Below are 23,800 nucleotides of genomic sequence, written 5' to 3'. Positions count from 1 at the left end.
GCGTATTACGGATTACGCTGACGGCCACATGGCGAGCTACGTGGCCGAGTTCCTGCGTTCGTCTCCGGGTCACCACCGAGACCAGTTACATCCACACTTTAGAAGCCGGGGCATTTAGCAGACGTCCCCAGGTGTGTTTCTTCGGCTCTGACGGATGTGTGGAACTGGGCTCCGAGGACTCACGCCCAGTACCACGAGAGCTGGCCCTCCCCACTCGGCATCACTGTCACTCCTGGCAACCTGCGGGGCGCCGGAGACCTGCTCCTTTAAGAGGAGCCTGAGCCTGGGCCATCTTTGTTTCTCGCGCCCTCCCGCTGCGCCGGCGGAGCAAACATGGCCCACGCTGTGCGGGCGCTGTGGCCCGGCGGGCGCGCTCTGACCTGGAGGCTGGGCGGTCGCCCCGCGCTGGGACTCCCCGCGCAGAGCCGGGCCGGCTTAACCGGGGCGGCGGGAGGTCCGGGCCCCGCCGCCACCACCCGCAAGGGTTGCCCACGGCTCCTGGGGGCGGCGGCGCTGGCCCTGGGAGGAGCCCTGGGGCTGTACCACACTGCGCGGTGGCACCTGCGCGCCCAGAACCTCCGTGCCGACCTCTCAGCCGCGCAGGTAAGCCCGGGTCGGACCAAGCCTTGGGTAGGGGCGCTCGGGTCAGCGCCGAACTTCGGGACTTCTGGGAACCGGCGGTGTCAGGAATCGCCTCCTCCGTCCGCTCTTGACCTTGGACCAGTGACTTGGTTTTAAGCCCCCGAGCCCTCAGCGTCCTCATCTGTGAAATGGGGTGCTACTGATGCCTGCTGACTAGAATTCTCGTTGTTTCAAAGTCGTTTTCCTAACGTGTTTTAAGACTTTTTGATGGAAAGGTTTGGAGATCACTGAAAAGGGAAAACCTCTTGTACAGTGGATGGCTTTACAAACATTTTATCGTGTCCCTCCCACTGTCTCCAAATCCCGAGGTTGTGTATTCATTAGTGCTATTATTAGTGTTTTTACGGAACTGATGACCCTTAGACTCCAGGCCCTGAGACACGGAGGAACAAGGGTATGTCCCCCAAGCCGGGTGGTGGCCCAGCTGCCCTTGCGATGCTTTGTACACAGCACCAGCACGCCCCCACACACACACCCACAGGCGCCCCCTTCCTGAACCTATGGGAACAGGAACGGTAGATGGGGAGTGGAATTCTGTGTCTCCTTGCCCGCCCACCTCCATGTCCCAGCCTCAGTCTCTCATCTCTGAACAATGGGGGAGCAGTAGTGCAGCTGTGGCTTTCAAACATGAATATGCTGCAAGCTCACGTGAGGCTCTCCTGCCCTATGCAGGCCAGTGGCCCAGATATAACGCTCCCCTCTTGTAGATTTGAGGTAGACCCCGCTCGGAAACGCTGGGCTCTGCCTCCACACCCCTTGAAGGGGTCGGGGTGGGCACTCCCAAGTTGAAACAGTTGCATCTGGGGGGGCACACCTGGCGCTGTCTGAAGTTCCCTTGGGACAGGAAGGAGAGGAGAGATGTCTGTCTAGCGTTGGACAGAGATGAGAAGATTCCTCCTACACAGAACAGACTTTCTACCTGGGGAGCCCACTGGATGGGCGCTTGGCTGTCCACTGCAGGAGCCTGCTCCCCACCTCCCTTCACCTCCCTTTCTCCCTGTCACCCACCCCCCATTCCTCCTGAAGTTCTCAGGTCATCCTAGAAAACTCTCCTGGGAAACTTTCGCTTGGGGGTGGGGCCTGGACCTGGGGGCGGGGCCTGGGCGCCAGGCCTCAGAAGCGCCCTCCTCTGCTCCTCATCCAGCTCTCCCTGTCCAGCCGCCTGCAGCTGACTCTGTACCAGTACAAAACGTGTCCCTTCTGCAGCAAGGTCCGCGCCTTTCTCGACTTCCACGCCCTGCCCTACCAGGTGGTGGAGGTGAACCCTGTGCGCAGGGCCGAGATCAAGTTCTCCTCCTACAGGAAGGTGCCCATCCTGTTGGCCCAGGAAGGAGACAGCTTGGTGAGCCTTGGGGAGCTCACCCCCTGCCCCATTGTCCAGGCTTGTCCTGGAATACCCCTGAGTTGGGCCCTGCTCTGCAGCCCTGGACGGAACTTGGGCTCTCCGGGCCTCGGCTGAGGATTATGAACCCGTGAGTCTAAGGGAGACAGAGGACCACAGAGCTTAACAGCATGGGTTCTGAAGTCAGGGTGGTCTGGGTTCACGGTGGGGCTCTGTCACTCACTGGCTGTGTGACTTGGGGCCAGTCACTTAGCCCCTCTGGGTTTGCTTCATTAATCAGCAGAGAACCATACTCTCCAGGGTGTAGGGCTTGGCTCCTAGTACGTAGCTTCTGAGTCTTCCCGGCTCCTCAGTGCCCAGGAGGCCAAGTGGGTGAGTGGGCAGGGCTCAGATCCTGGGTCCTCCCCACATTCTCCTCCCCATTAGCCACACTTGGGTCTCCCTTACTCAGGACAGGCTTCCCTGAGGGTGGGGAGTGGGTCCTGGGGGAAGGGAAAGCTCAGTGGGCATCGATTTTAGGGGTGAACCTCCAGGGACAGACAAACAATGCCCAGGTTCCACCCGACCAGTTTCTGCAGAGTGCTTGGGTGTCAGGATTAAGAGCCCCTGGTGATCCTGCCACTGGCCAGTCAGCCAGTACCCCCCGCCCCCCACAATCTTGATCTAAACCATCCTCTTCTCCAGCAACAACTGAACGACTCCTCTGTCATCATCAGTGCCCTCAAGACCTACCTGGTGTCGGGGTAAGGAGCCCCTGAGGCCCAGGCTGGCACTGCATCTCATCCCGTCTCCTATCTCAGGGAGGCCTCCCCTAGGTTCCTGCATGGGAGTGGGGTGGGGCTGCTGCTGAGATTTCCAGAATGGGCCACGGGCATCACTCTGAGACTCTCCCTTCTTCCGCACATCTCCCTCTGTTGGGGAAGTGCTTCTGGTATCTGCCCCAAGTCCCTCTTGCTGCAGGACCTCCTGTGTCACCCACAAGAGGGTGGGAAAGCTTTTGTGGGTCAGTCCTGGGGCTGGATCAGGCTGGGGTAGATATTCATCCTGAGGAGGTGAGGGCTTAGTCTCCTGGAGGAAGAGGGAGTCAGGGTGAGGCTCTGGATATCTCCCAAAGGCAGCCCCTCGAAGACATCATCACCTACTATCCACCCATGAAGGCTGTGAACGACCAGGGCAAGGAGGTGACCGAATTCTGCAACAAGTACTGGCTCATGCTGGATGAGAAGGAGGCCCAGTGGATGTATGGTGGGAAGGAGGCCAGGACGTGAGTGGGGCCGGGGCCGGCCCTGGGGATGTGGGGAGGGGCTGGCCTTCCCCAGAGGGGACCAGGCTGAGCGAGATGCTGTGAGCGGGGAGCAGCATGGGAGACCACGAGGGCTGGGGCTGAGCCACGGGCGTGACTGACTCTCCTTGAGGACCTCCTGCTCCCGTCTGTACGCTGGGCTGTCTAGATAGTGCATCTGCTCCCCCGCCTCCCAGGCCCTGGCTCAGGAAGCCCACCTGGGCTGCCTTCTGTCCCCCCTTTCCCCCAGGGAGGAGATGAAGTGGCGGCAGTGGGCAGACGACTGGCTGGTGCACCTCATCTCCCCCAATGTGTACCGCACGCCGACCGAAGCCTTGGCCTCCTTTGACTACATTGTCAAGGAGGGCAATTTCGGGACCGTGGAGGGCGCCATGGCCAAGTACATGGGCGCAGCTGCCATGTACCTCATCAGCAAGCGGCTCAAGAGCAGGTGATGGTGCACACGTGTGTGCGTGTGCGCGCATGTGCGCGTGCACCTGGGGGCCTGCCATCCCCAAGTCCCCAGCATTAGCCAAGCTGAGACTCAAACCCAGAACCCCTGATTGCCTCCCCCAACCCAGGGGAAGCAGGGCTGGCCTGGGAGTCCAGAGCTGGGTCCCTGCCTTGTACCTTCCTCTGTTTCCCTCTCCATGGTTGGGTCTCTTGTCCCGCTCCACCCCCCGAAGTAGCCTTGGCCCCCGGGCCTTCTCGCTCTCCCCACCTGTGCCAGGGTTTGGAGTTCCCCTGATGGACTTCCCCATTCCTACCCAGGCACCACCTCCAGGACGACGTGCGTGAGGATCTCTACGAGGCTGCCAACAAGTGGGTGGCAGCTGTGGGCAAAGACCGGCCCTTCATGGGGGGCCAGAAGCCGAACCTGGCTGATCTGGTGAGTGTGGTGGTGTCAGAGGGTGCACAGACCAGAGGGTGTGTCCTTGGGGTGGGGGAGGCCCAGGCAGGCAACACCTATGTCTCACAGCTCCGCCATCCCAGAGGCATCTGCCTCCACCGGTTGTCAAGGGCTTAAGGAAAACCAGTGCTTCAGGCTTCTACCCAGAAAAATTCCTGGGACAGTGTCTTGTTGGCCTGACTTCAATGCCAATCCTTGAAGCAGTCCTACAGCCAGGGTAGAATATATTGATTGCAAGGCTCTGGTCTTGGAGCGAGTGGTGGGGTCCCCTCTTCCCGAATCCTGCAGCCAACCCACACACTTCATTCAAAGCCCTGCGTGCAAAATTGGCCCATTAGTGGGTCACGGGGCTCCCAGAAAGGGGAGGTGATGGGCCCAGGGCACACACCTGGCAGAGGGCGGGGCAGGTGTGGACACCCCCTCTGTACCCGCCCCCCCCCTCCCCCAGGCAGTGTACGGTGTGCTGCGTGTGATGGAGGGTCTGGAGGCCTTCGACGACCTGATGCGTCACACTCACATCCAGCCCTGGTACCTGCGGGTGGAGAAGGCCATCGCTGAGGCCCCCCAGTGAACTGAGCACCCCTGCCGGGAGGAGGGAGGGAACAGTGGAAGACACCGGCTGTGGGGGACCAGGGCCGCTGGGCCAGCACCTGCTGATGCTGTGATACAGTGCCGCAGGGGACAGGATCATTCGACCTCTTGCCCACCCCACCCTAACTGCCCCCTCGCTTCTAACACTGGACGTCTGCTGGAGCCCTGGGGCGCTGGGGGACAAAGCCCAAGCTCAGTTTCCATTCACAAATGTACCCCCGCCCCCCGGGGCATGGAAAGCTACCTCCCTCACCAGCTGGACCCCCTCCTGGGCTTCCCTGCTCTTTAGCCTTCTCTGGGGCTCTGAAGACTGCCCTGTCTGCGCCCCGTGGGTGGGAATCAGGTTGGGCTCCTGCCCTGGGCAAGGGAAGTGGGGACCGTCCGGTTTGGAGAGGCCCCATCCCTGGCTCCCCCTGGTTCCTGCTCTTCCCAGGTGTCCCCAGGACTGCGTGTCATGTTCACAATAAAGAAAAGGTTTGCTGCTCCCCGCGTGGCGGCACCACAGTGGAGGTCCGCAGCCAGTAAATACCGTTTTTCCTGTGCTTACTAGGTGTCAGGCCTGGGTGAAAGGCTCAGTGGGCTTTGTGTCCCATAACCCCTGGGACACGGCCATGGGATGTGCAGCAGGGAGGTGCAGAGATGGCCCAGGGTGCAGGTGCAGTTCTGCTCCCCACTGACCGTGGGGCTCTGGGCAGGGGCACCCCTCTCGGCCCGAGTCTCCTCATCTGTCAAATGGGCACAATGATGGTCCCCACCTCAAGGGGAAGTTGTGAGGCCTTGATGACAGGATACAGGTCAAGTGTGCAGAAGGGTGCCTGGCTCAGCAGGGGCCGGGGTTGTTCCAGTCCTGCTCTGGAGACCAGGAGACGAGGGTCCAGAGGACACAGTGCCTTCCGGGGGCCCCTCTGGCAGCAGACAGCCACCCAGGGCTTCAGATCCCAGGCCTGGCACTTCATGGTGGGAGGGGGGGGATGCTGGGACAGGGGTCTATAGAGAGAAGCGGCTCTGGGAACGAGGCAGGGCTGTGGGGTCCCTGTTCCCCTAGTTTCAGCAGATGAGGGGCACACTGGTCTGCCGAGGTGGCCCTGCAGAGGCCGGGCAGGCAGCCAGTGAGCTGAATTCTACCTCCCGGGCCCTCCCTATTGTGCAGTGACTGGGCAACCCTCTCAGAGCCTCTCAGGAGAGTTTAAATTTTTTCTTTGTTCATTTTTTTTAAAAAAAATTATTTATTTTATCTATTTATTTTGGCTGCGTTGGGTCTTCGTTGCTGCGCGCAGGCTTTTCTCTAGTTGCGGCGAGCGGGGGCCACTCTTCGTTGTGATGTGCAGGCTTCTCATTGCGGTGGCTTCTCTTGTTGCGGAGCATGGGCTCTAGGCCCGCAGGGTTCAGTAGTTGTGGCACGCGGGCTCAGTAGTTGTGGCTCGCGGGCTCTAGAGCGCAGGATCAATAGTTGTGGCGTACGGGCTTAGTTGTTCCACGGCACGTGGGATCTTCCCGGATCAGGAATCAATGGACCCGTGTCCCCTGCATTGGCAGGCGGATTCTTAACCACTGTGCCGCCAGGGAAGCCCTGTTAATTTTTTTAAAACATAAAAACAATTCATGGTCTTTGGGGACTTCCCTGGCAGTCCAGTGGTTAAGACTCCGTGCTCCTAATGCAGGGGGCACGGGTTCGATCCCTGGTCGGGGAACTAAGATCTCACAAGTTGCACGGTGCAGCCAAAAAAAAGAAAAAAATTCATGGTCTTTGTATTAGCAAACATTCACATAAGGTAGAAGTGACGAACACTCTGGAGGCAGACAGTGTCATTTTGGGAGCAGTGGCCTCGGCTTCTGCAGGGCTGTCTGCCACCTGCTTGTTTTTGTTCCCATGGCGAGCATCTGTCCTTGTCACTGTGTCACACTGGCTGGGTCTTCATGGCTGCAGAGTGCTCCTTCCTCTGGGAGGAAGGAGAGAAGCTGAGGCCTGAGGCCACACCAGTCTGTGGGATGAGGAGCCGTGGAAGCTGCCTCCATGGGGCCAACAGGTGTTGAGGTCTCCCGAGTCACCGCTGTATCCAGGATGCAGTTCCCCTTCACTGATCAGCCTTTAAGTCCCAAGGCGCCTTTGCTCCAGGGACCTGCGATGGCCTGTGGACCCCAGAGCCTCCCTCAGCAGGGCAGGAACTAGGCCAGGAGCGCCACGGGGCTGCATCCCTGCCCCCCTCCCCACTTTCCCCGCTCTTCACAGATGGCCTTTTCCTTGTCACCCCCCGGGGCTACTTGGTGCTTTTCCAGCTGCTCAAGGAGGCCGACTCGCCTTTCTCTGTCTCAATCCCAAATTCCCCAAAGGGAGCATTTGATGTGACCTGCTTGGGATAAGGCGTCCACCTTCAGTCCATGGCACCGTGGCCCGGGGAGGCTCTCACGTCCCACAGCCCCACCCTGTGCTCCCTGCCCTTTCTGCTCCTACTGCTAAATCCAGTGATCTTGTCTCCCAGCCTCGGCTTCCTCTTGAGGCCTGGTCTGGCTAAGGAGACGCCAGGGGCAGGCCAGACCCCAGCTACTCATCACCACCCCTCTCCTTGTTTTCACAGAGATGTTTTCTTCTGCCTTTACATTTCTCAGAGGAGGCTATGGTTGATGGCAGAGCCATGCTGGGGATAGGGGCCTGACTCCTGACTGGGGCTTTATCCCTGGGGCTGCGACAGGCAGAGAGGAGCCTGCCCACACCCTCCTCACCTCCACTAAATGGTCACCTTGATGAAAAGTCACCTTGATGAAAAGGACTGTGCTAACTAGACCCATTCTCTGTGACGGGCTGGAGAATGGCCAGTCAGTGCAAGGCCACCACGGGGCACTGAGTCCTGCTTCTGTCACGGAGTATTTCCCCCAGAGGTGACAACCTTGCCTCAGTTACCTTTTCCCATAACCAGCAGAGGGCGGTAGAGGATGCAAAAGCCCTGTAGGGGACGGCAACAAGACCTGGTGCTGCCACCTTGTGGCCAATTCTGGGATCGCATCTTTGGGCCATCTTCATTTTCCAGGGACTCTATTTGCCCATCTGTAAAATGGGTTTAGCATGCAAAGTGCTGAAGATGGGTAGGTAGGAAAAGTCACACCTTTCAGGGGAAAAGGCCGCAAGCTAGGAACCCTTGCCCCATCTTGGTAATGCTCGGGTCATGGCATGTGCCTGTGGGCATTGGTAGCAGCAGAAGGCCTGAGTTGGGAACTCTGCAGTTGTTTGCTGTGACCTTGGGCAAACCCCATCCTTGCCCACCCATGGGCAAGCTCTCGGAGGTCAGTTACCCTTCATGGGGTTGTTGAAATCAGGGATGGGAAGGTTGCACAAAGTTGATGTGCATTGTTGATGTGTGAGGGGTGTTTTTCTGCAGCCGGTGGGGTCTGCTGTCTCTTCTCAGAACACACTCCCTGCTGTTTCCTGCTGGGCTCCTGGAGTTCACGGCCAAGTGCTCCAGGAAGTAAGAAAGGAAGAGAGTCGTGAGAATGGCGAGATCCCTCCTCCCTGGGAGTCAGGGAGGGCTCCCTGGGGAGAGCAAGCCACAGCAGGGGCTTTAAGGATTAGGATTCTGGTTTACTTTTTTTGTTAGATTATTAAATTTAAAAATTTCATTTTGATTATGCAAGTAATTGTTCATTGGCATAAATAGAGCTTGCGGATAAGCAAAAAGATGATACCAATTATTCACAGACCCATCACTGAGATTTAAAAATTTAAATATCAAAAAATTAAAAAGTTTTGAGACTTCCCTGGCAGTCCAGTGGTTAAGACTCCGCGCTCTCAATGCAGGGGGCACAGGTTCGATCCCTGGTCAGGGAACTAAGATCCCACAAGCTGCGCGGCACAGCCAAAAAAAAAAAATTTTTTTTTTGGAGAATAGCCTTCTAGTTATTTTTTATGTAGTCTGCATATAGTGTGTATGTGTGTGTGTGTATATATATATATATACACACACACATAAAATATATTTATATATATAATTTATATTTTATGTACAATATTTATATCTAACAGTTAAATGGGGCCTATTTTGTGGCAAGCACCATTTTAAACACTTTACACATATTACCTCATTTTATCCTGTCAACATCCCTATGAGGTAAGTACAAATTTTCCCATTTTACAGATGAGGAAGCTGAGGCATCGGAAAGGTTAAGTGAATTGCCTGGTGTCATACAGTAAATGGCACAGGCAGGATTTGAATCGAGATCTCCTGGCTCCAGAGTCGATGATCTTAATCACAATGTCACATTACTTCTCTCTCTCTAGATACATATTTTTTAAAATAAAAATTCAGATCACACAGTAGCTCCTCAGTCACATTGCAGATCAGTAACTGTTATCCCTCACCATTTCTAATGACTTCCACAGTATGCCATGCTCCACTGGATGACTCTTCCCTAATTTTTTTAACCAGTCCAATGGGAAGGATGTGGATGGGCAGAAGTGTCTAATGGGACACAGGGCTGGTAGTGGGGGGACAGTGTGGTGTGGGCTGAATAATGGCCCCCAAATATATCCAGGTCCTAATCCCTGGAACCTGGGAATGTTACCTTACGTGGTAAAGACACTCTGTAGGTGTGATTAAATTAATGATTTTGAGATGGAGAGATTTTCCTGGATTATCCAGATGAGCCCTAAATGTAATCACAGTCTCTTTATAAGAGGGAGGCTGAGGGAGGTTTGACTAAAGAAGAGGAGATGTGAGAACAGAAGTGAGAGGTTGGAATGATGCCAGGAAGAGGTCGAAAGCCAAGGAAAGCAGCCGGCCTCCAGAAGCCAGAAGAGGCAAGGAAATGAATTCTCCTTGAGAGCTTCTGGAAGGAACCAGCCCTGTGGGACACCTTGATTTCGGCTCATTGAGATTGATTTTGGATTTCTGGCCTCTAGAACTGTAAGGGAATAAATTTGTGTGTGTGTGTGTGTGTGTGTGTGTGTGTGTGTGTGTGTGTGTGTGTTTGGCTGTGCCACGCAGCATGCGGGATCTTAGTTCCCTGACCAGGGATCGAACCTGTGTCCCCTGCAATGGAAGCACAGAGTCTTAACCACTGGACCACCAGGGAAGTCCTGTTTTTGTGTTGTTTTAAGATGCCACGTTTGTGATGATTTGTAGCAGCAGCCATAGGACACTAATACAAATGGTACAGACCAGTGTAGTCAGGGAAGAGAAGCGGCTACAGGGAGCCAGGTGACCCGGGACAAGTCCCTTGCCCTGTGTCAGTTTCCTCCTCCCTAAAATGAGGGGCAGGGGTTGGGCTCTTTGGTGTAGCAGGGGGCCCCCACCCTGGCAGGCGTGGGTGGAGCTAGCTCATGGGGCTTTCACAACTGCCGTGGGGAGATAATGTTTGGTCCTCGGCCACAGGGACCGTGCTGAGCAGCGATAGCAAATGGCCCGAAAAGACTGTTCCTTTGTGCCGCTCCCCCGCCAGCCTCTGTGTTATGGGACGCTGACAGCAGGAGAGGCCTAGGCTTGCCTGGCCCCTGGGGGCTGGGGTGGGCCTCTGGCCTTCTTGTTTCCTTCCTGCACTCCTGCATCACTCCCCTCCTGCTGGCCTTCCCACCCAGCGCTGGCCAGCCTCTCCAGCCACTATAGCTGGGACTCGCTGGTCTGCTTCTGCTTCTTGGCCCTGGAGGGCAGGGACCAAGGTCCACGCCTGGGCAGAGGGGCCCGGCAGGCAGGCTGTTCCTCTTCTCACCCTTCCCCTACATTCCAACCCGCCCAGACCAGCGAGATGGGGACTGGGGGCAGCCTGGCCAGAGCTGAGGTTGAGAACAGGGCTTCAGAGTCAGCAAAACTGGTTTGAATCCCGGCTCAACATGTGCCCTCTTTTGGGGGGTTGGGGGAACGCTGTGGCTTGTGGGATCTTAGTTCCCTGAACAGGGATCGAACCCGGGCCCTCAGCATTGAGAGTGGGAAGTCCTAACCACTGGACCGCCAGGGAATTCCCAACATTTGCCCTTTGTATGAACCCAGAGGAGTCCCTTCCAGCTCTGAGCTGTAAGGCAAATATTGTGCCCATCTTGCTCGTGAGGAAACTGAGGCTCAGAGAGGCATGAGATTTGCCCAAGATCACGCCGCCAGGTGCCAGGATTCAAGCACAGGCCTGCCCCACTTTTCCCCGGTTCTCTGTGGCCTCCTGGCCAGGAGAGCAGCCAGACGCCAGGTGTCACCCACCTGAGGTGAGGCAGGGAGCACCTGCCCCTCAGTGAGGGTCCCTGCGGGTGGGTCGTGGCGTGGTTCCAGGCTGCTGGGCATGCTCTGGGGGCAGCGGCCCCAGCAGAGCCCGCGGCATCTTCACCCCCAAGCATGCAGCGCGAGTGGGGTCCTCTGACCTGCCTTCGAGGCCGCGTCACCTGCTCACGGTGAGGCCCTGGGCAAGTCCCTTCCCCTCCTGGAGTCTTAGTTTCTGCCTCTGTAAAATGGGGACATGGTGGCAGCAGTACTTGTGCCCTGTGTGTGCAGAGCCCCAGCTGGCGCTCAGCGATGGTGCTCCCATGACTTAAGAGATGAGATGAGATGAGAAGGTCTGACTTCAGAAAGGAAGCACGAAGAGGATGGGCCAGATCCCACAGTGGGAGCTGCCCCCACCCCCATCCCATGCCAGAGATCCCAGGCCTCCTCACCAGGGGAAGGAGGGAGGGGGGACTGGAATGAAAAGCATTTAGGGGAAATCACTCTGTGAGTTTGGAATCCGGGATGGGGCAGGGGAGCTGCGAGATAAAACTCTTTATTAAGGACCGGCCCTTTCCGTTTCCTGTCTCATTTCAACTTTCCAGCAGCCCTCCCAGGCTCGTCTGGAGGTAGGACGGAGGTCTGAAATGCGTCTCCCTGAGCTAAAATCAGGGTTGTCAGCAGGGGAGCGTTCCTTCCAGAGGCTCTCCGGGACTTGGTCCTTGCCTTTTCCAGTTTCTAGAGGCCGCAGCATTCCTTGACTCAGGCCTCCTTCCTCCATCTTCAAAGCCAGTGACCTCGGGCTGAGTCCTCGCCCGTCTCCCCGCCTCGCCTCTCTCCCTGCCTCTGTCTCCCACGTGGAAGGATCTTGTGACTACATTGGGTCCCCCTGGATGCTCCAGGCTACTCTCCCTATTTTAAGGTCAGCTGATTAGCAACCTTAATTCCATCTGTGACCTTAATTAGCCTTTGCCATGCCACCTAATTCACAGGTGGTGGGGATTAGGACGCGGCTGTCTTTGGGAGGGGGTATAATTCTGCTTCCCACACCATAGAATATTTGGATGGGTTTTATCCGATTAGTAACTATTCTTTAAGCATGTAGTGGGTGCCGGGCACCTACTGGGAACAGCAGTGAGAAAGCCAGCAAGTACCCACACCCTCTAGTTAGCGGGGAGAAGTGCAAGGGAGAAAAACAAACGGGGTGGGAATGAGCTGGGCTGCGGGGTGCAACAGGACTGCCATTGGAAGTAGGGTGGCCAGGGACAGCCTCTGTAAGAAAGTGACATTCGATTAAAGACTGGAAGGAGGGATGAAGGAACAAAGGAAGGAGGTTGGCTTGGTGACACATCAAGAGTCACCCACCTCAGAGCACCTCCCAAAATTAACTTCTGTGCTGGAGAAGCCCCACTCCCAGCTGGAAGGAACTGAGGACCTGGGAACCTGGGACCTGGCCACCGTCCCAAGGAGAAGCCTGGATGGGGTTGGGGGGGGGAGGGGGACACGACCAACTTGACAAGACCCAATGGTTAGGAAATGGTTTATGCCTGTTACCCTGGTAACAAGCTGACGCAAGTGGCATATTAGTTTCCTACGGCTGCTGTAACAAATCACCATGAACTTGGATGGCCAAAAACAATAGAAATGAATTCTCTCACAGTTCAGGAGGCCAGAAGCCAGAAATCCAGGTGCCAGCAGGGTTGGTTCCTTCTGGAGGGTCTGAGGGAGAAATCGTTCCTGCCTCTCCCCTCGCTTCAGGTGGGTGCCTGCAATCCTTTTCTTTTTGGCCGCACCCGAGGCTTGCGGGATCTTAGTTCCCCGACCAGGGCTCGAACCTGCGCCCCCTGCAGTGGAAGCATGGAGTCTTAACCACTGGACCTCCAGGGAAGTCCCAATCCTTGGCATTTTTTGACATGTCGATGCATCACTCCAACCTCTGCCTCTGTCCTCATGTGGCCTTCTCCCTGCGTGGTGCTCTCTTGCCTATCCAGATTTCCCTCTTTTATAAAGACACCAGTCATTGGACTTAGGGCCCACCCTCACCCAGGATGACCCCATCTTGACTTGATTACATCTGCAAAAACCCTACTTCCAAATCAAGCAACATCTGAGCTTCCCAGTGAACAAGAATTTTGGGGAGACACTGTTCAACCCAGCACAAGTGGTATACGCGTTTCATGCAAGGGCACACTTCTGTGTCTCCCTACAGCCTCTGAATGCCAGAGCCCCCTGGCACGTTCCCCATACAGTCCCCCACCAGCCAGTGGCACCGAGGGCTGTCAGTGGGGGGATGGGGACTGGGGTGTCGAGTTATTTAATGAACATTTCACTGAGCACTCTGTGCACTGGGCACTGCCTTAGGTGCTAGAGGTACAACCGCAGACACATTCCCTGTTCCCAGAAAGCGAATAAAGGATGTCCAGGGGGGCCCTCCAGCATCTCTAAGTCAGAAGGATGGGCAGGAGCCAAATCTGAGGCTGGGGAGGGGCAGCCAGTGAAGTGAAGAGAGGCACAGTGGTGTCTGGAGGTGCTTCAAGCAGGAGACAGGGATCAACTCTGCTTGACATGGGCTGAATCAGGGGAGGGCTGAGGAAGGACCAGACTCACTATCTCCTGGGGCACTGGAGACCTGTCAGAGCACCCCAAATCCAATGAACATCCATTCTAAAGAGGGGGTGCCTCCAGAAGCCCAGAGTGGGTAGCTACTCTGAGGGGTAGCTTTCTCATGTTCTCTCATGAGAAAAAGGGATTTGTAGTCTAACATGTAAACAGCCCCATGCCACCCAAGCCCAGGTCAGGAAAACCATGGCTCCGTCATCAGCTCTGAAACAACTTTATTAGAAGGCTGTTTTAAATGACAACTTCCAATTCTTTCTTAATTTGCTTTGTCACCAATTCCAGTTATAACTCTATTCATATATAACAATAAAGCTTGCATTGATCTTTGCATCCTATTTAAATTGTCCTCATCAGGCCGTTCCGGTGAATGGAAGTGTGGCTGTGCAGTTGCACGCTGACCAGCATTACTGAGCAGGGGTAGCGGGGGGCCCAGGACAGAGGGAGCCCGCTTCACGGGTACAGGTGGGGAGCCGGCCGCCCTCTCCTCTGGCCCCCACCCCAAACTCACAGTGATAGGCACCTCACTGCCTTGTCTTTCAAAAAGGGTGAATAAAGAAATCCCTCCCAGTCCAAGAAATGATTTGGATTTCCATCTTCAACAGGGTTGAGATTTCCCCCACTCTTCCTGCCCCCTGATCAAACCCTCAGATCCTAAGGCTTCCTATTCCTAGGTGCTGGCCCCGCCCTGACCTGCCAAAGGACTGTCTCTCCGTGATCAGGGCCCTTCTGCCTTCTTGCCTTTCTTCTGTCACCAGTTCCGAAAGGAATTTCTTTGGACAGACATGGTGCAGCAGCGAGAAGGGTCACTCCCACGGCCCCCTTCTTCCTCTTCCCGCCCCACCTCACAGGTGTTGGGAAGGTGCGGTCAACCAGGAACATAAATATGAATAAAAAATGAACTTGAAAATGACAGGCTATTAATTAAACAAATCTATAAAAATAGTTAGGACATAACTCTGTTCAAATAAATACAAAATAAATAGGCTCCAAGCAGTGTGATACGTTGCATCAGTGGAATGTGAGGCTGGTCCCACTTTGCCCCAGTTGGGATTGGACACGAATCCCCGGGGCGTCAGAAACAGACTTTAACGCGGTCAGCCAAGCCATTGGCTCTCTTTGTCTTCCCCCTGGAAGAACAGAACTTGTACATTTGTCCAGCTTGTCTTTTTGAACAAAACCCTTTTTCCAACAATACATAATTAAGGCCTTGAACACCTTTTCCTCCTCTCACCAGGGCGTGCAGACTCAGGGCAGAAACTGCCCTTCCTGCTTCAACACAATGCCCACTGCCCTCATGCCAGCAGGGAGGGAGAGGGAGTTGGTTCTGAGCTGGTGCCAGTCCTGACAGAGGCCGGGGCCAGCTCAGAGCCCCATGAGCCCCCCAGCAGCAGGGAGCAGAGGCCCTCTGGGTTCCAGGACCCATGAAGCCATGCGCCAGGGCGCCAGGCAGCCTTGCGTCCAGGTGCCCGTCTGCGGGGCAGCTCAGAAGCCAGACTCCTCCCTCTTCCCTGCCAGTGGCTGCGCTGCCGGCTGGGAAGTCGGGCCGAGGTCAGGTAGAACTACCCTTCCCCACGGACTGGGCGGAGAGGAGCAGCGTGGCGGGGGGAGTGGGTTGCGGGCCCTCCTCCTACCGTTTAAAACAGCAGCAAGGAAAGAAGCAAGGTGGGCCCGGGGAGGACGCTCAGCAGGCCCGCAGGCGCCCCGCGCCAATGGTCCGGCTGCGAGGACGCGATGGAAGAACTAAGCCAGCCTCCCAGCCCAGCTATTCGGCAGGCAGCACAGAAAATGTCCTGTCCCCACGCACGCGAGCCTGTGTCCTGCTGAGCCCTGGACCCTGAGGAACACCCACAGGTCTTCCCTGGAATGGGCACGGGGGTCAGCCAGGGCCAGCAGGACAGACCCAGTGGGCCTGCCGGCTCTGCCCCCACCCCTGCAGGTGCATCCCAGGGTTTTCACAGCTTGGCTTAAGTCAGCTTAGTGTTGGCACATTCACAGAATGAGATGGCTACACATCCCGGGGCTGCAGGCCCAGGATCAGCGAGTCCGCGGGCAGGCTGGCCTCCCTCCCGTCACCGCGACTGCACGCCCAGGGTGATCTTCAGGTTCTCGTACACCACATAGCTGATGCTCACGGCCGGAATCACCTTCATGAAGTTGGGGGCCAGCCCCCGGTACAGGCCGAAGGCCCCCTCGGTCCGCAGGATCTGTTTGAAGAGGCTGCTCATGGTCACCTCCGGAGCGCCCTCAATGGAGGCTGCAGGGAGAGAGGTCGCCCGTCAGGGGCCCTTCGCCGGCTCCTTCCTACATCCCAACCTGCCCGGGGAGATGGGCCCCTGGGGACTGACTGGCCTAAGACCAGCCTTACCTTGGGCCTGCATCCGGGTCCTGACCAGGGCCAGTGGGTAGCTGGCCAGCTGGCCACAGGTGCTGGACATGGTGCCACAGGCCAGGAGCACAAACACGCCGGGGTCTGCGCTGTTCACTGCATAGCGCTGCAGCCAGGCATTCTTGAGTGTCTGAAAGGGCAGAGGGGGGCGGGGATGAGCCAAAGGGCCTGCAGGCCCCAGGAAGGGAGGGCTTGTGCGGCAGTGAGAGACTGGGGGGCTGAGGGGACAGTTATCGGATCCACACAGGAGGCGTTGCCCCATCACATGGGATCCGTGAGGCCACTGTAACCTGATTCACTTGGCCTGGGCCGGCCCGGGCTGGCCTGGGGCTGGCTGGGCTCCCGGCCTGCCTGCCCTTTGTTTCTGCTGTCACTGGGGATTTCTGGATAGGATGGGGAGCAGGGATGACGCAGGGGCAGCTCCTCCCTTCCCTCCCCCGAGAGCCGGACTCCTGTGCTCCAGAATCTGCTGGGGGCCCAGGGAGCCCCCAGGGCATCGTGCTCTGTAGATCTGCCTGCCAAGCCCCCGGGGGTACAGAACCTGGGGGCTGCCAGGGGCAGGCAGTGTGATGGGAGACCCCTGCAATGGACAGATGAGTCTGGAAGGAGACAAAGGGGGACGGAGGGGTGACACATGGCCAGGAGGGGGTTTCTGAATCTCTCCTGCTGCTCAAGGGGCCTGAGTCCTCTAGGGCCTCACCTCGTAGACGGCCAGGTCTATCCCAGCGTAGGGGATGATCCCCAGCATGTTGGGAACGTAGCCTTTGTAGAAGGCGGCCATGCCCTCTCTGGCCAGGATCTTCCTGGCGCAGTCCAGCATGCCCGAGTACTGGCCTGTTTTGCGCAGGGCCATCCGGGTCTTCAGGACCTGCAGAGCCCAACGGAAGCGACGGAAGTGTGAGCCCAGCCCACTCCGCACCCTCACCTCCACACGCACTGCCCGCCCCAGGACCAACGTGGCCCTCACCTCCATCGGGTAGATGCTGCTCTGGGCAATGGCCCCTGCCAAGGACCCTGCCACAAGCCTCTCGTGAATCCTCAGAGTCTCTTGGTCACTCCCAACGAGACGCTTGATCTGGAACAGGGAGCAAACAGACTGATACCCCCCAGAGACCAGCACACCTGCTCCTGCCCTGCCCTTCCTCCCGGAGCCTGTCAGGTTTAGCCGAGACCTGGTGTCCCTGGCACTTTTGATGCTGCCCAGAAATGGAAGGAACTGGCCCCCAGTGGAACTGGTTGGTGGCAGAGCTGGGGTCAGGCTCAGGCCTTCCCACCCCCCGCCTGGCCCTGCTGTCCCTCGGGTACAAGGACTGGTTCCAGGTTCCAGGGAATCAACAGGGCAGGGACCTCATTCCAGGGGAAGCTCAGGAAGCAGCTGCTGATGGACGACTCTCCCTGGGGAGCTGGGTCCTCACCTGTTCATAGGCCATGAACTTGATGGCCGACTCGGGGGCAATTTTGAGGACGTTGATGCCATTGCCGCGCCAGAGTGATTTGGCCCCTCCTTCTCGAATCATCTGGGTGAAGCCACCCACGATGCACATGTTGTTGCTGCGGGAGGCGTGCACCTGGGGGGGAAGGACAAGCGGTCAGAAGGAGCTCAGCGGCCACAGGGCCACTGTTGCCTGACAAAGAGCCAAGATCGAGGTTGGCAGGCAGGCTCCGCCCTCGTGGTACTCTGAGGCCAGCTCGGTACCCTGAGAGTCTAACGTGGCTGCTCTAGGTCCCACTAGATTCTGCTGTGCACCTGCTGGTGCCAACCCCATGCTAAACACCTCCACAAGGACTACTTTAAAAAAAGTTGAGCTTTTTGGACTTCCTTGGTGGCGCAGTGGTTAAGAATCTGCCTGCCAATGCAGGGGACATGGGTTCAAGCCCTGGTCCGGGAAGATCCCACATGCCGCGGAGCAACTAAGCCCGTGAGCCACAACTACTGAGCCCGCGTGCAACAACTACTGAAGCCCGCGCGCCTAGAGCACGGGCTCCGCAACAAGAGAAGCCACTGCAATGAGAAGCCCGCGCACCGCAACGAAGAGTAGTCCCCGCTCGTCACAACTAGAGAAAGCCCATGCACAGCAACGAAGACCCAACGCAGCCAAAAGATAAATTAAAAAAAGAAAAAAAAAATTGAGCTTTTTATTATGGAAAATTTTCAAACATATATAAAAGTATAGAGGATTACATAATGAGCTTCCATGAACCCATAATGAGCTTCAACCATCATCAAACCAGCCAACTGATGCCCCACCCCCCATTAATTTAAAGCACATCCCTGGCATTTTGTCATTTCACCCAAGGACAGCTTTTAATCTCTACAGCATTCCTGGGGATTCGGTTAAGAAAAACAAACTGATGAGGCAATTTGTTCAAACCCCTTAGTTTCCAGAGGAATAGAAGTCCTGGGGGTGAAGTCTGGGTCACCCAGCTGGGACGGTGGGACCCCGGGTCGGGTCCCAGGCCCAGAGCTCCTCTCCCCGAAACACTCGCCTCCCTGATTCAGCACCAGAAGGGAGTTCTCATTCTTCCATACATAGGCCTCAAACCGAGGCAGGCCCAGGGGGCGCTGAGGGGGTAAGGAAAGGATGACGCCTTTTCTGAGCAGGGTTCCTGGCACAAAAAGTGCCAGAACGCAAGTCAGGGGACAAGGGGGTGACTGGCCACTGTTCAAAAGACACTGGAGTCCACTGGTGTGTCCTCAGGCAGCTCGATTTCACAACCTTGCTCCCGACTTGGGTTCAGCATAAGCTGAACCTGCCCTGTGGACGTGGAGTCAGGTGCCCAGCCAAGGGAATGGTGTCCAGGCCAGATGAGGATCCGCTTGCACTGCCCCCCACGTGGTGGCCTATGTAAGGTGCACCTAAGGAAACAGGTTCCTGCCACACCCCAGTTCTCACTGGGGTCATCTGCCCCCAGTATGGCCCTGTAATGTGACTCCTGGCTTAAGGGCCTCAGATAAAATTAGATCAGGCCACCTAGGCCAGGATCTAATGTGCAAAAGGCCACCTAGGCCAAGATCTAATGTCACCCTTGTCTGAGCAATAATTCCAATCTGATTTACTGGGTTAGAAAAGTATGGGCCCAAAGCAGGGCCCCAGATAAGGGAGGGGAAACCAACCCACCAAAGAAACCCAAGGTGGAAACCAGGTGGCTTGGGGCCTGTTTTCCTGCGTACCTGCATGAGCACCTTGAGTCTGTCCAGGGGGGCCGTGCAGGTTCTCGATACGGCCCCCGCCCCACCGCCAGCCACCAGGTGTCTCCACCACATCCCCGTCTGCCTCTCCTCCACCGTGAACTCGTCGGGGACCGTCAGATTCTCACCGACGTCAAAGATCTGTGAGGAAGACCAACAACGATAAATCTAGCAGGCTCCCGAAGCTTGTGGCAGAACTGCCGGCAGACAGCTAGGTCCACAGCCTTCTGCCGCCTAGAATGGACCCCCTACCCCTTCGCTATGTGGAAGCAGCAAAGCTCTGAGCTGTCTGTGGCCTTGGAGAGGCCCAGGTTAGAACTGAGAGCACAGCTGGAAGAACGCAGGTAGAAAACCACGCGGACAGCCCTTTTGGGCACTGCCAGGGGCTCCTGCAAGAACAGCTTACAAAGGCATTTCAGCTGAGGATCACCAGGCTAGCTGTACTGGAAGGTTCAAGTCAGGGATAAAAATTCTTCTGAAACCTGATGTGTAACCAGATCACGTTGGCAGAACATTATGCAAGGCTTCTGCAAACACGAGAGGGTTGTGCTGCCTGTGTAATGCCCTCTCTCCCAGGTGGCCTCCTGGCTCGGCAGGCAGAGCCAGTTCTGCTCCAACCCTGGGGCTGCAGGCCAGACCCACGGGGCAGCGGCTCCTACCCACAGAGCGTCCACCTAATTTCACCCAATGAAGATGCCAGGCGTCCCCTGAGGGCACCTCGGGAGACAGAGGAGGAGGAGCACCTGTGGCCTCCTCTTCTGGAGTCGACGGTCCAGGATGGATAAGACTGCCACCAGGGGATACTCAGCAAGGACCAGCAGAAAGGGATGCTTCTGCATGAAGGGGGCTCATGGGCAGGGGGTCAACGGGGCCACTACCGGTGAGGGTGCAGAGCTCTGTGTGTTTCTGACCGGGGGTGAAAGAGCAGTGGGGAGGTATTCGTTTGCCATAGAGAGAAATGACACAAAAAATGGGGTGGCCGGGGGGAGAAACTGAAGAGCTCTGCTACTGGATCTCTACAGAGCAGCCCTCGGGAGGCTTTGGGAGAACAAGGAGGCTCGGGGAGAGGGTGCTTACAGTGGACCTTGAAGAACAGGCAGCACATGGGGACAGGAGGGCATTGTTTCTAGCAGAGGGAGCCCCGTGTTTGGGGCATGGGCGGGCCGTTCAGGTTGGCCGGCATGAGGGAGATGGAGGGAGCATGTGGAGGGCTGGCAGAGAAGTAGACAGCCCTGCCATTGAAGGGGAGGTGGGCTGGGAACCCCCACCAGGATGGGGGCTAATGCTGGGCGAAGGGGACCCCATGAACGGACGAGGCAGAAACCGCCTTCCGGCCCCGGGAGCACGGGGCTCACCGTGGAATGCTTCCAGTACAGGATGATCTCAGGGATGTTTTCCACGGGATGCAGGAGGTGATAGTCTCGCCACTCGTTCCAGTCGATGGTCATCGTGCCATTCTTGTCCATGCTGCAAGACAAATGCGTGGGTCACCCAACTGTAAACAGGCCCCATCTGTCAGCAGCACTTCCCACCTCCAGGGGAGCCGAGGGCAGGCGCGTGGCCACCAGGAAACCAAAGAAGGCGCCTCTGCCCTGGAGGAGAAAAGGCCAGGGGGCTCCACATCCCACCTGGCACAAAAACGGGATTTAAGGGCCCACGAGAACCCCGTTCTGATCAGGCACAGAGGTCAAGGAGGGAGGTGGTCCCGAGAGTGACAACGGATACTTACTAGGTGACAGGGCCCCAGAAGTGGCCCGTTCGTATTCTGACAGACAGACAAAGGAGGATGCAGAGGAGAGAGGAGAAACAACACAAATAAGTGCTCTGAGCGGAGGTTAGTGATGCAAGCACATGCCACGGCACAGCACGAGGACGCACCCTCCACGTGGAGGGGAGCGAGGGCCAGAGGCTGCCGTCCCTGACCAGCCGGCTTCGGGCCCCTGGGACTTGGGGAGGCTCGGGAGGACAGGAAGTGGCTCTGGGGCTGTTCTGTGCGAGTTCCCAGCACAACAACGATGCCAGTCCCCAGGACCACCCCTGGCCTGCGGGATGCCTTTCGGGGCAGCACATCTGAGCGTTGTGTTAAGAGGAAGTTCCCCACAGTGGAGGGCGGCCACGTGAGCCCTGCCCCTGCACGACCGGGCAGAGAAGGGTGTTCCTTGCTGGCCTTTCACCTACTGAAATCCCCCACTAGTCTTCTCTCTTAGCGGGTGGCTGGCGCTCAGGTACTCTGCCAGGTGATCTGTGATTCTACCACCAGGAGCTTACCAGGAACCCGGGGAGCGGCTGGTCTCTGGGAGGGGTTACTTATTCATCCCTTCCAACCACCAGAAGCCAAAGTTCGCGGAAACAGGGTCAATACAGTGAACGGCACGAGGGAGTGAGTCCAAGAAACTTTCTTTCGTCACACTTTTGTTAAACCAGACGCAGGGGCTGGCTACGCACTCACCTCTTGAGGATTTTTTCTGCCTGCTGTTCAGATATCTTGACTCCCAGGTCCCGCAGGGACTGCATGATCTCCTGCGCGTCGATCCGTCCTGGAACAAAAAAGGCCGTGAGCCGGGAGCCAGCCCTGCGGAGAGGCCCAGGACCGCTGGGCCCACCGCTGGCCCCGGGGGCAACGCTCACCATCATTCTTCTTGTCCAAACTCTTGAATACCAGCCTCAGTTTCTTCTCGTGATCTTGGAGATAATGGACAAACTCTTCAAAGTCTAGCTGCCCATCGAGGTCTTTGTCGCCAGCTTGTACAATTTTCTATAAAACAAAAGTGAGGTTTTGTCCTTCAGCTTTTCCGGTCCCTCGTGGTGTCCCGTTCCCAGGAAACAACTGCTCAACCGTGAACAGAGGTGGCCCCATGACCCGAGACACTTCCCCTCCTCCACTCCCAGGGCCACCACCACCTGGATCCCCTAGGGCCAGCCAGAATCCAGCCAAGAGCCTGCCGCGTTTCCCTCATGAGCAAAGAGGAAAAAGAGCCCGCAAGAGGAGCCCTTGACAGAGGCCGGCAGCGGTGGGCTTGGTATTTCCACCAGGCCAGCTGCCCGGTTCCCCTGCAGTACTGCCCCTGGTGCCAGGTCTCAGCACCACATGCTCTCTGCCCAAATGTGGGGTGGCCCTGGAGCTCCAGATTCCATCAGAAACTCTGCAGCTTGCTCTTTTTATCCCTAAAAGTGGCACTGGCCCAAGAACAATTGGGGGTGACCAGGGTAAAGGTACAGGGCAGAGCTGGCCCCTGCCAATGCCTGCTTGGCAGAAATACTGCCAGAGAGAACTCTGGAGGATGGAGAAGTGGTAAGAGCAATGGGAACTGCTCTTGGGCCTGTGCTTGATGGCGCTGCCTGTCTCTGATCTCAGGGGAGCCAGATGCTATAACCAACCTCAGCTGCCTTAACCAGGCACTGAAAAGCAGGGCAGCTCCACTTAGGAATAGTTCAGTGACCCAAGGAAGCTTTAAGAGACCCTTTCCTTGGCAGTGAGGTTCCAAAAATCTGCGCCTGCCCTTAGAGATGAGCTCTGTTCAGCAGCTGCAGTCCGTTTTGGATGCTCAGCAACTGGAACTTTTCCACAAAAGCACAAGCACTTGGTTTGTGCCCGGGGTCCTGCTAAATGCTTTATCTCTAGTAACCCGCTGAATCCTCGCAAACAGCCCTAGGAGGTGGGTACTATCATTTCCCCCATTTTCCAGAGAAGGAAACAGAAGCTCACGGAGGTTTAGTAATTTATCCAAGGTCGCACAGCTAGGGAAATGGTGGGCAGGATTCAAGCCAGGCCTGTTGGACTCCAGAGCCACCTCCCTATAGGGTCTGCTGCCATTCTAAAGGTTAATCTCAAGAAGGTGGGGAACATACATGAGTCACTCCAACCCAGCAACACCCCAAAACCAGGACCAAAAATCTCCTAAGGAAAAAGGTTATAGTCTCCCTGTGTTGCCCAATTCTCTCAGCAAGAAATACCGTCACTATCCACAAACCAATGTGGGTTTCAAAGTCTTCTGAGCCAGTGGGTTTGGAAATTGATGGACCATTGGCTAGCTGGTCCTCTCCAGATACTGTGTCACCTAACATGATCCAAAGAACAACTCAGGGAGGGTGTGGCTGGAATGTGAGACAGAGGCTGGCACGTGTTCTATCAGCTGTCTGGAGTTATGTTAACTTCCTGCAGACATTTGTGCTCTCCACCAAAATACAGATTACATATAGGTTAGCACCCTAGATTTATGAGAGGAGCGGAAATAGAATCTGCCTGTCATTTAGAGAGGAGGCGAACACTAGGCACGAAGCTCATTGGTATCTGGGTTGCTCTGGCACCAACGCGATCCGTGTGCCTTGTTGGGGTGGGTGCCCGTGATACAGAAAACTCAAGGACATGCTCATGCAGCTGATTTCAAAATATTCTAAGTCGTTGCTTCTACCTCAGTCCTGTCTCCTTCCTAGGATATGCAAATCACCACGCCCTGCACACCATCTGACCTTCACTGCCCTCGTGAGCACTGGGGGACAGCACAGGATCTGATTAATGGAGAAGTTGGGGTGTCCCTTTAGGAGGCAGGCGACCCCCTCAGACTCTGTAGCTGTTTCCCCATATTTAAAATAGTAATGGGGCTTCCCTGGTGGCGCAGTGGTTGAGAGTCTGCCTGCTAATGCAGGGGACACGGGTTCGAGCCC

At 56.6% G+C, this 23,800-nt stretch overlaps 2 protein-coding genes across 13 annotated transcripts in view; one reads left to right on the top strand and one right to left on the bottom strand.

Moving 5' to 3' along the window:
* Positions 1 to 45: 45 nt before the first annotated feature.
* Positions 46 to 8,385, top strand: PTGES2 (prostaglandin E synthase 2). 3 transcript variants are annotated; one of them, XM_082403526.1, is made up of 7 exons: positions 46 to 131; positions 1,787 to 1,984; positions 2,669 to 2,727; positions 3,099 to 3,248; positions 3,517 to 3,717; positions 4,038 to 4,155; positions 4,625 to 5,293. In XM_082403526.1, exons 4-7 carry the CDS (start codon positions 3,136 to 3,138, stop codon positions 4,745 to 4,747), a joined length of 555 nt encoding a protein of 184 aa, XP_082259652.1. In that variant the 5' UTR covers positions 46 to 131; positions 1,787 to 1,984; positions 2,669 to 2,727; positions 3,099 to 3,135; the 3' UTR covers positions 4,748 to 5,293. The 3 variants fall into 3 exon arrangements, with proteins under 3 accessions (XP_082259652.1, XP_082259650.1, XP_082259651.1); XM_082403524.1 differs by lacking the exons at positions 46 to 131; positions 4,625 to 5,293 and adding exons at positions 159 to 603; positions 8,169 to 8,385; XM_082403525.1 differs by lacking the exon at positions 46 to 131 and adding an exon at positions 169 to 603.
* Positions 8,386 to 12,679: 4,294 nt separating this feature from the next.
* The window catches only part of SLC25A25 (solute carrier family 25 member 25), a 35,147-nt gene continuing 24,026 nt past the window's right edge, over positions 12,680 to 23,800 (bottom strand). For 4 of the 10 annotated variants that reach the window (XM_082403513.1, XM_082403516.1, XM_082403519.1 and 1 more), the window contains 9 exons: positions 21,764 to 21,890; positions 21,585 to 21,672; positions 20,491 to 20,602; positions 19,118 to 19,276; positions 17,361 to 17,513; positions 16,913 to 17,020; positions 16,646 to 16,813; positions 15,925 to 16,075; positions 13,758 to 15,813 (listed from right to left, as the gene is read on the bottom strand). In XM_082403513.1, the coding sequence (XP_082259639.1) occupies positions 15,629 to 15,813; positions 15,925 to 16,075; positions 16,646 to 16,813; positions 16,913 to 17,020; positions 17,361 to 17,513; positions 19,118 to 19,276; positions 20,491 to 20,602; positions 21,585 to 21,672; positions 21,764 to 21,890 (1,251 nt within the window). In that variant the 3' untranslated portion in view covers positions 13,758 to 15,628. Of the gene's footprint in view, positions 12,785 to 13,757; positions 15,814 to 15,924; positions 16,076 to 16,645; positions 16,814 to 16,912; positions 17,021 to 17,360; positions 17,514 to 19,117; positions 19,277 to 20,490; positions 20,603 to 20,864; positions 20,901 to 21,584; positions 21,673 to 21,763; positions 21,891 to 23,800 lie in introns of those variants that run through there. The other 6 variants (XM_082403514.1, XM_082403517.1, XM_082403515.1 and 3 more) reach the window with 3 other exon arrangements.

The sequence above is a fragment of the Balaenoptera borealis genome, assembly GCF_965194805.1.
Source record: "Balaenoptera borealis genome assembly, chromosome: 8".
Classification (NCBI taxonomy): domain Eukaryota; kingdom Metazoa; phylum Chordata; class Mammalia; order Artiodactyla; family Balaenopteridae; genus Balaenoptera; species Balaenoptera borealis.
The sequence above is the reverse complement of the archived record's forward strand: the minus strand, read 5'-3'. Positions and strand labels throughout refer to the sequence as shown.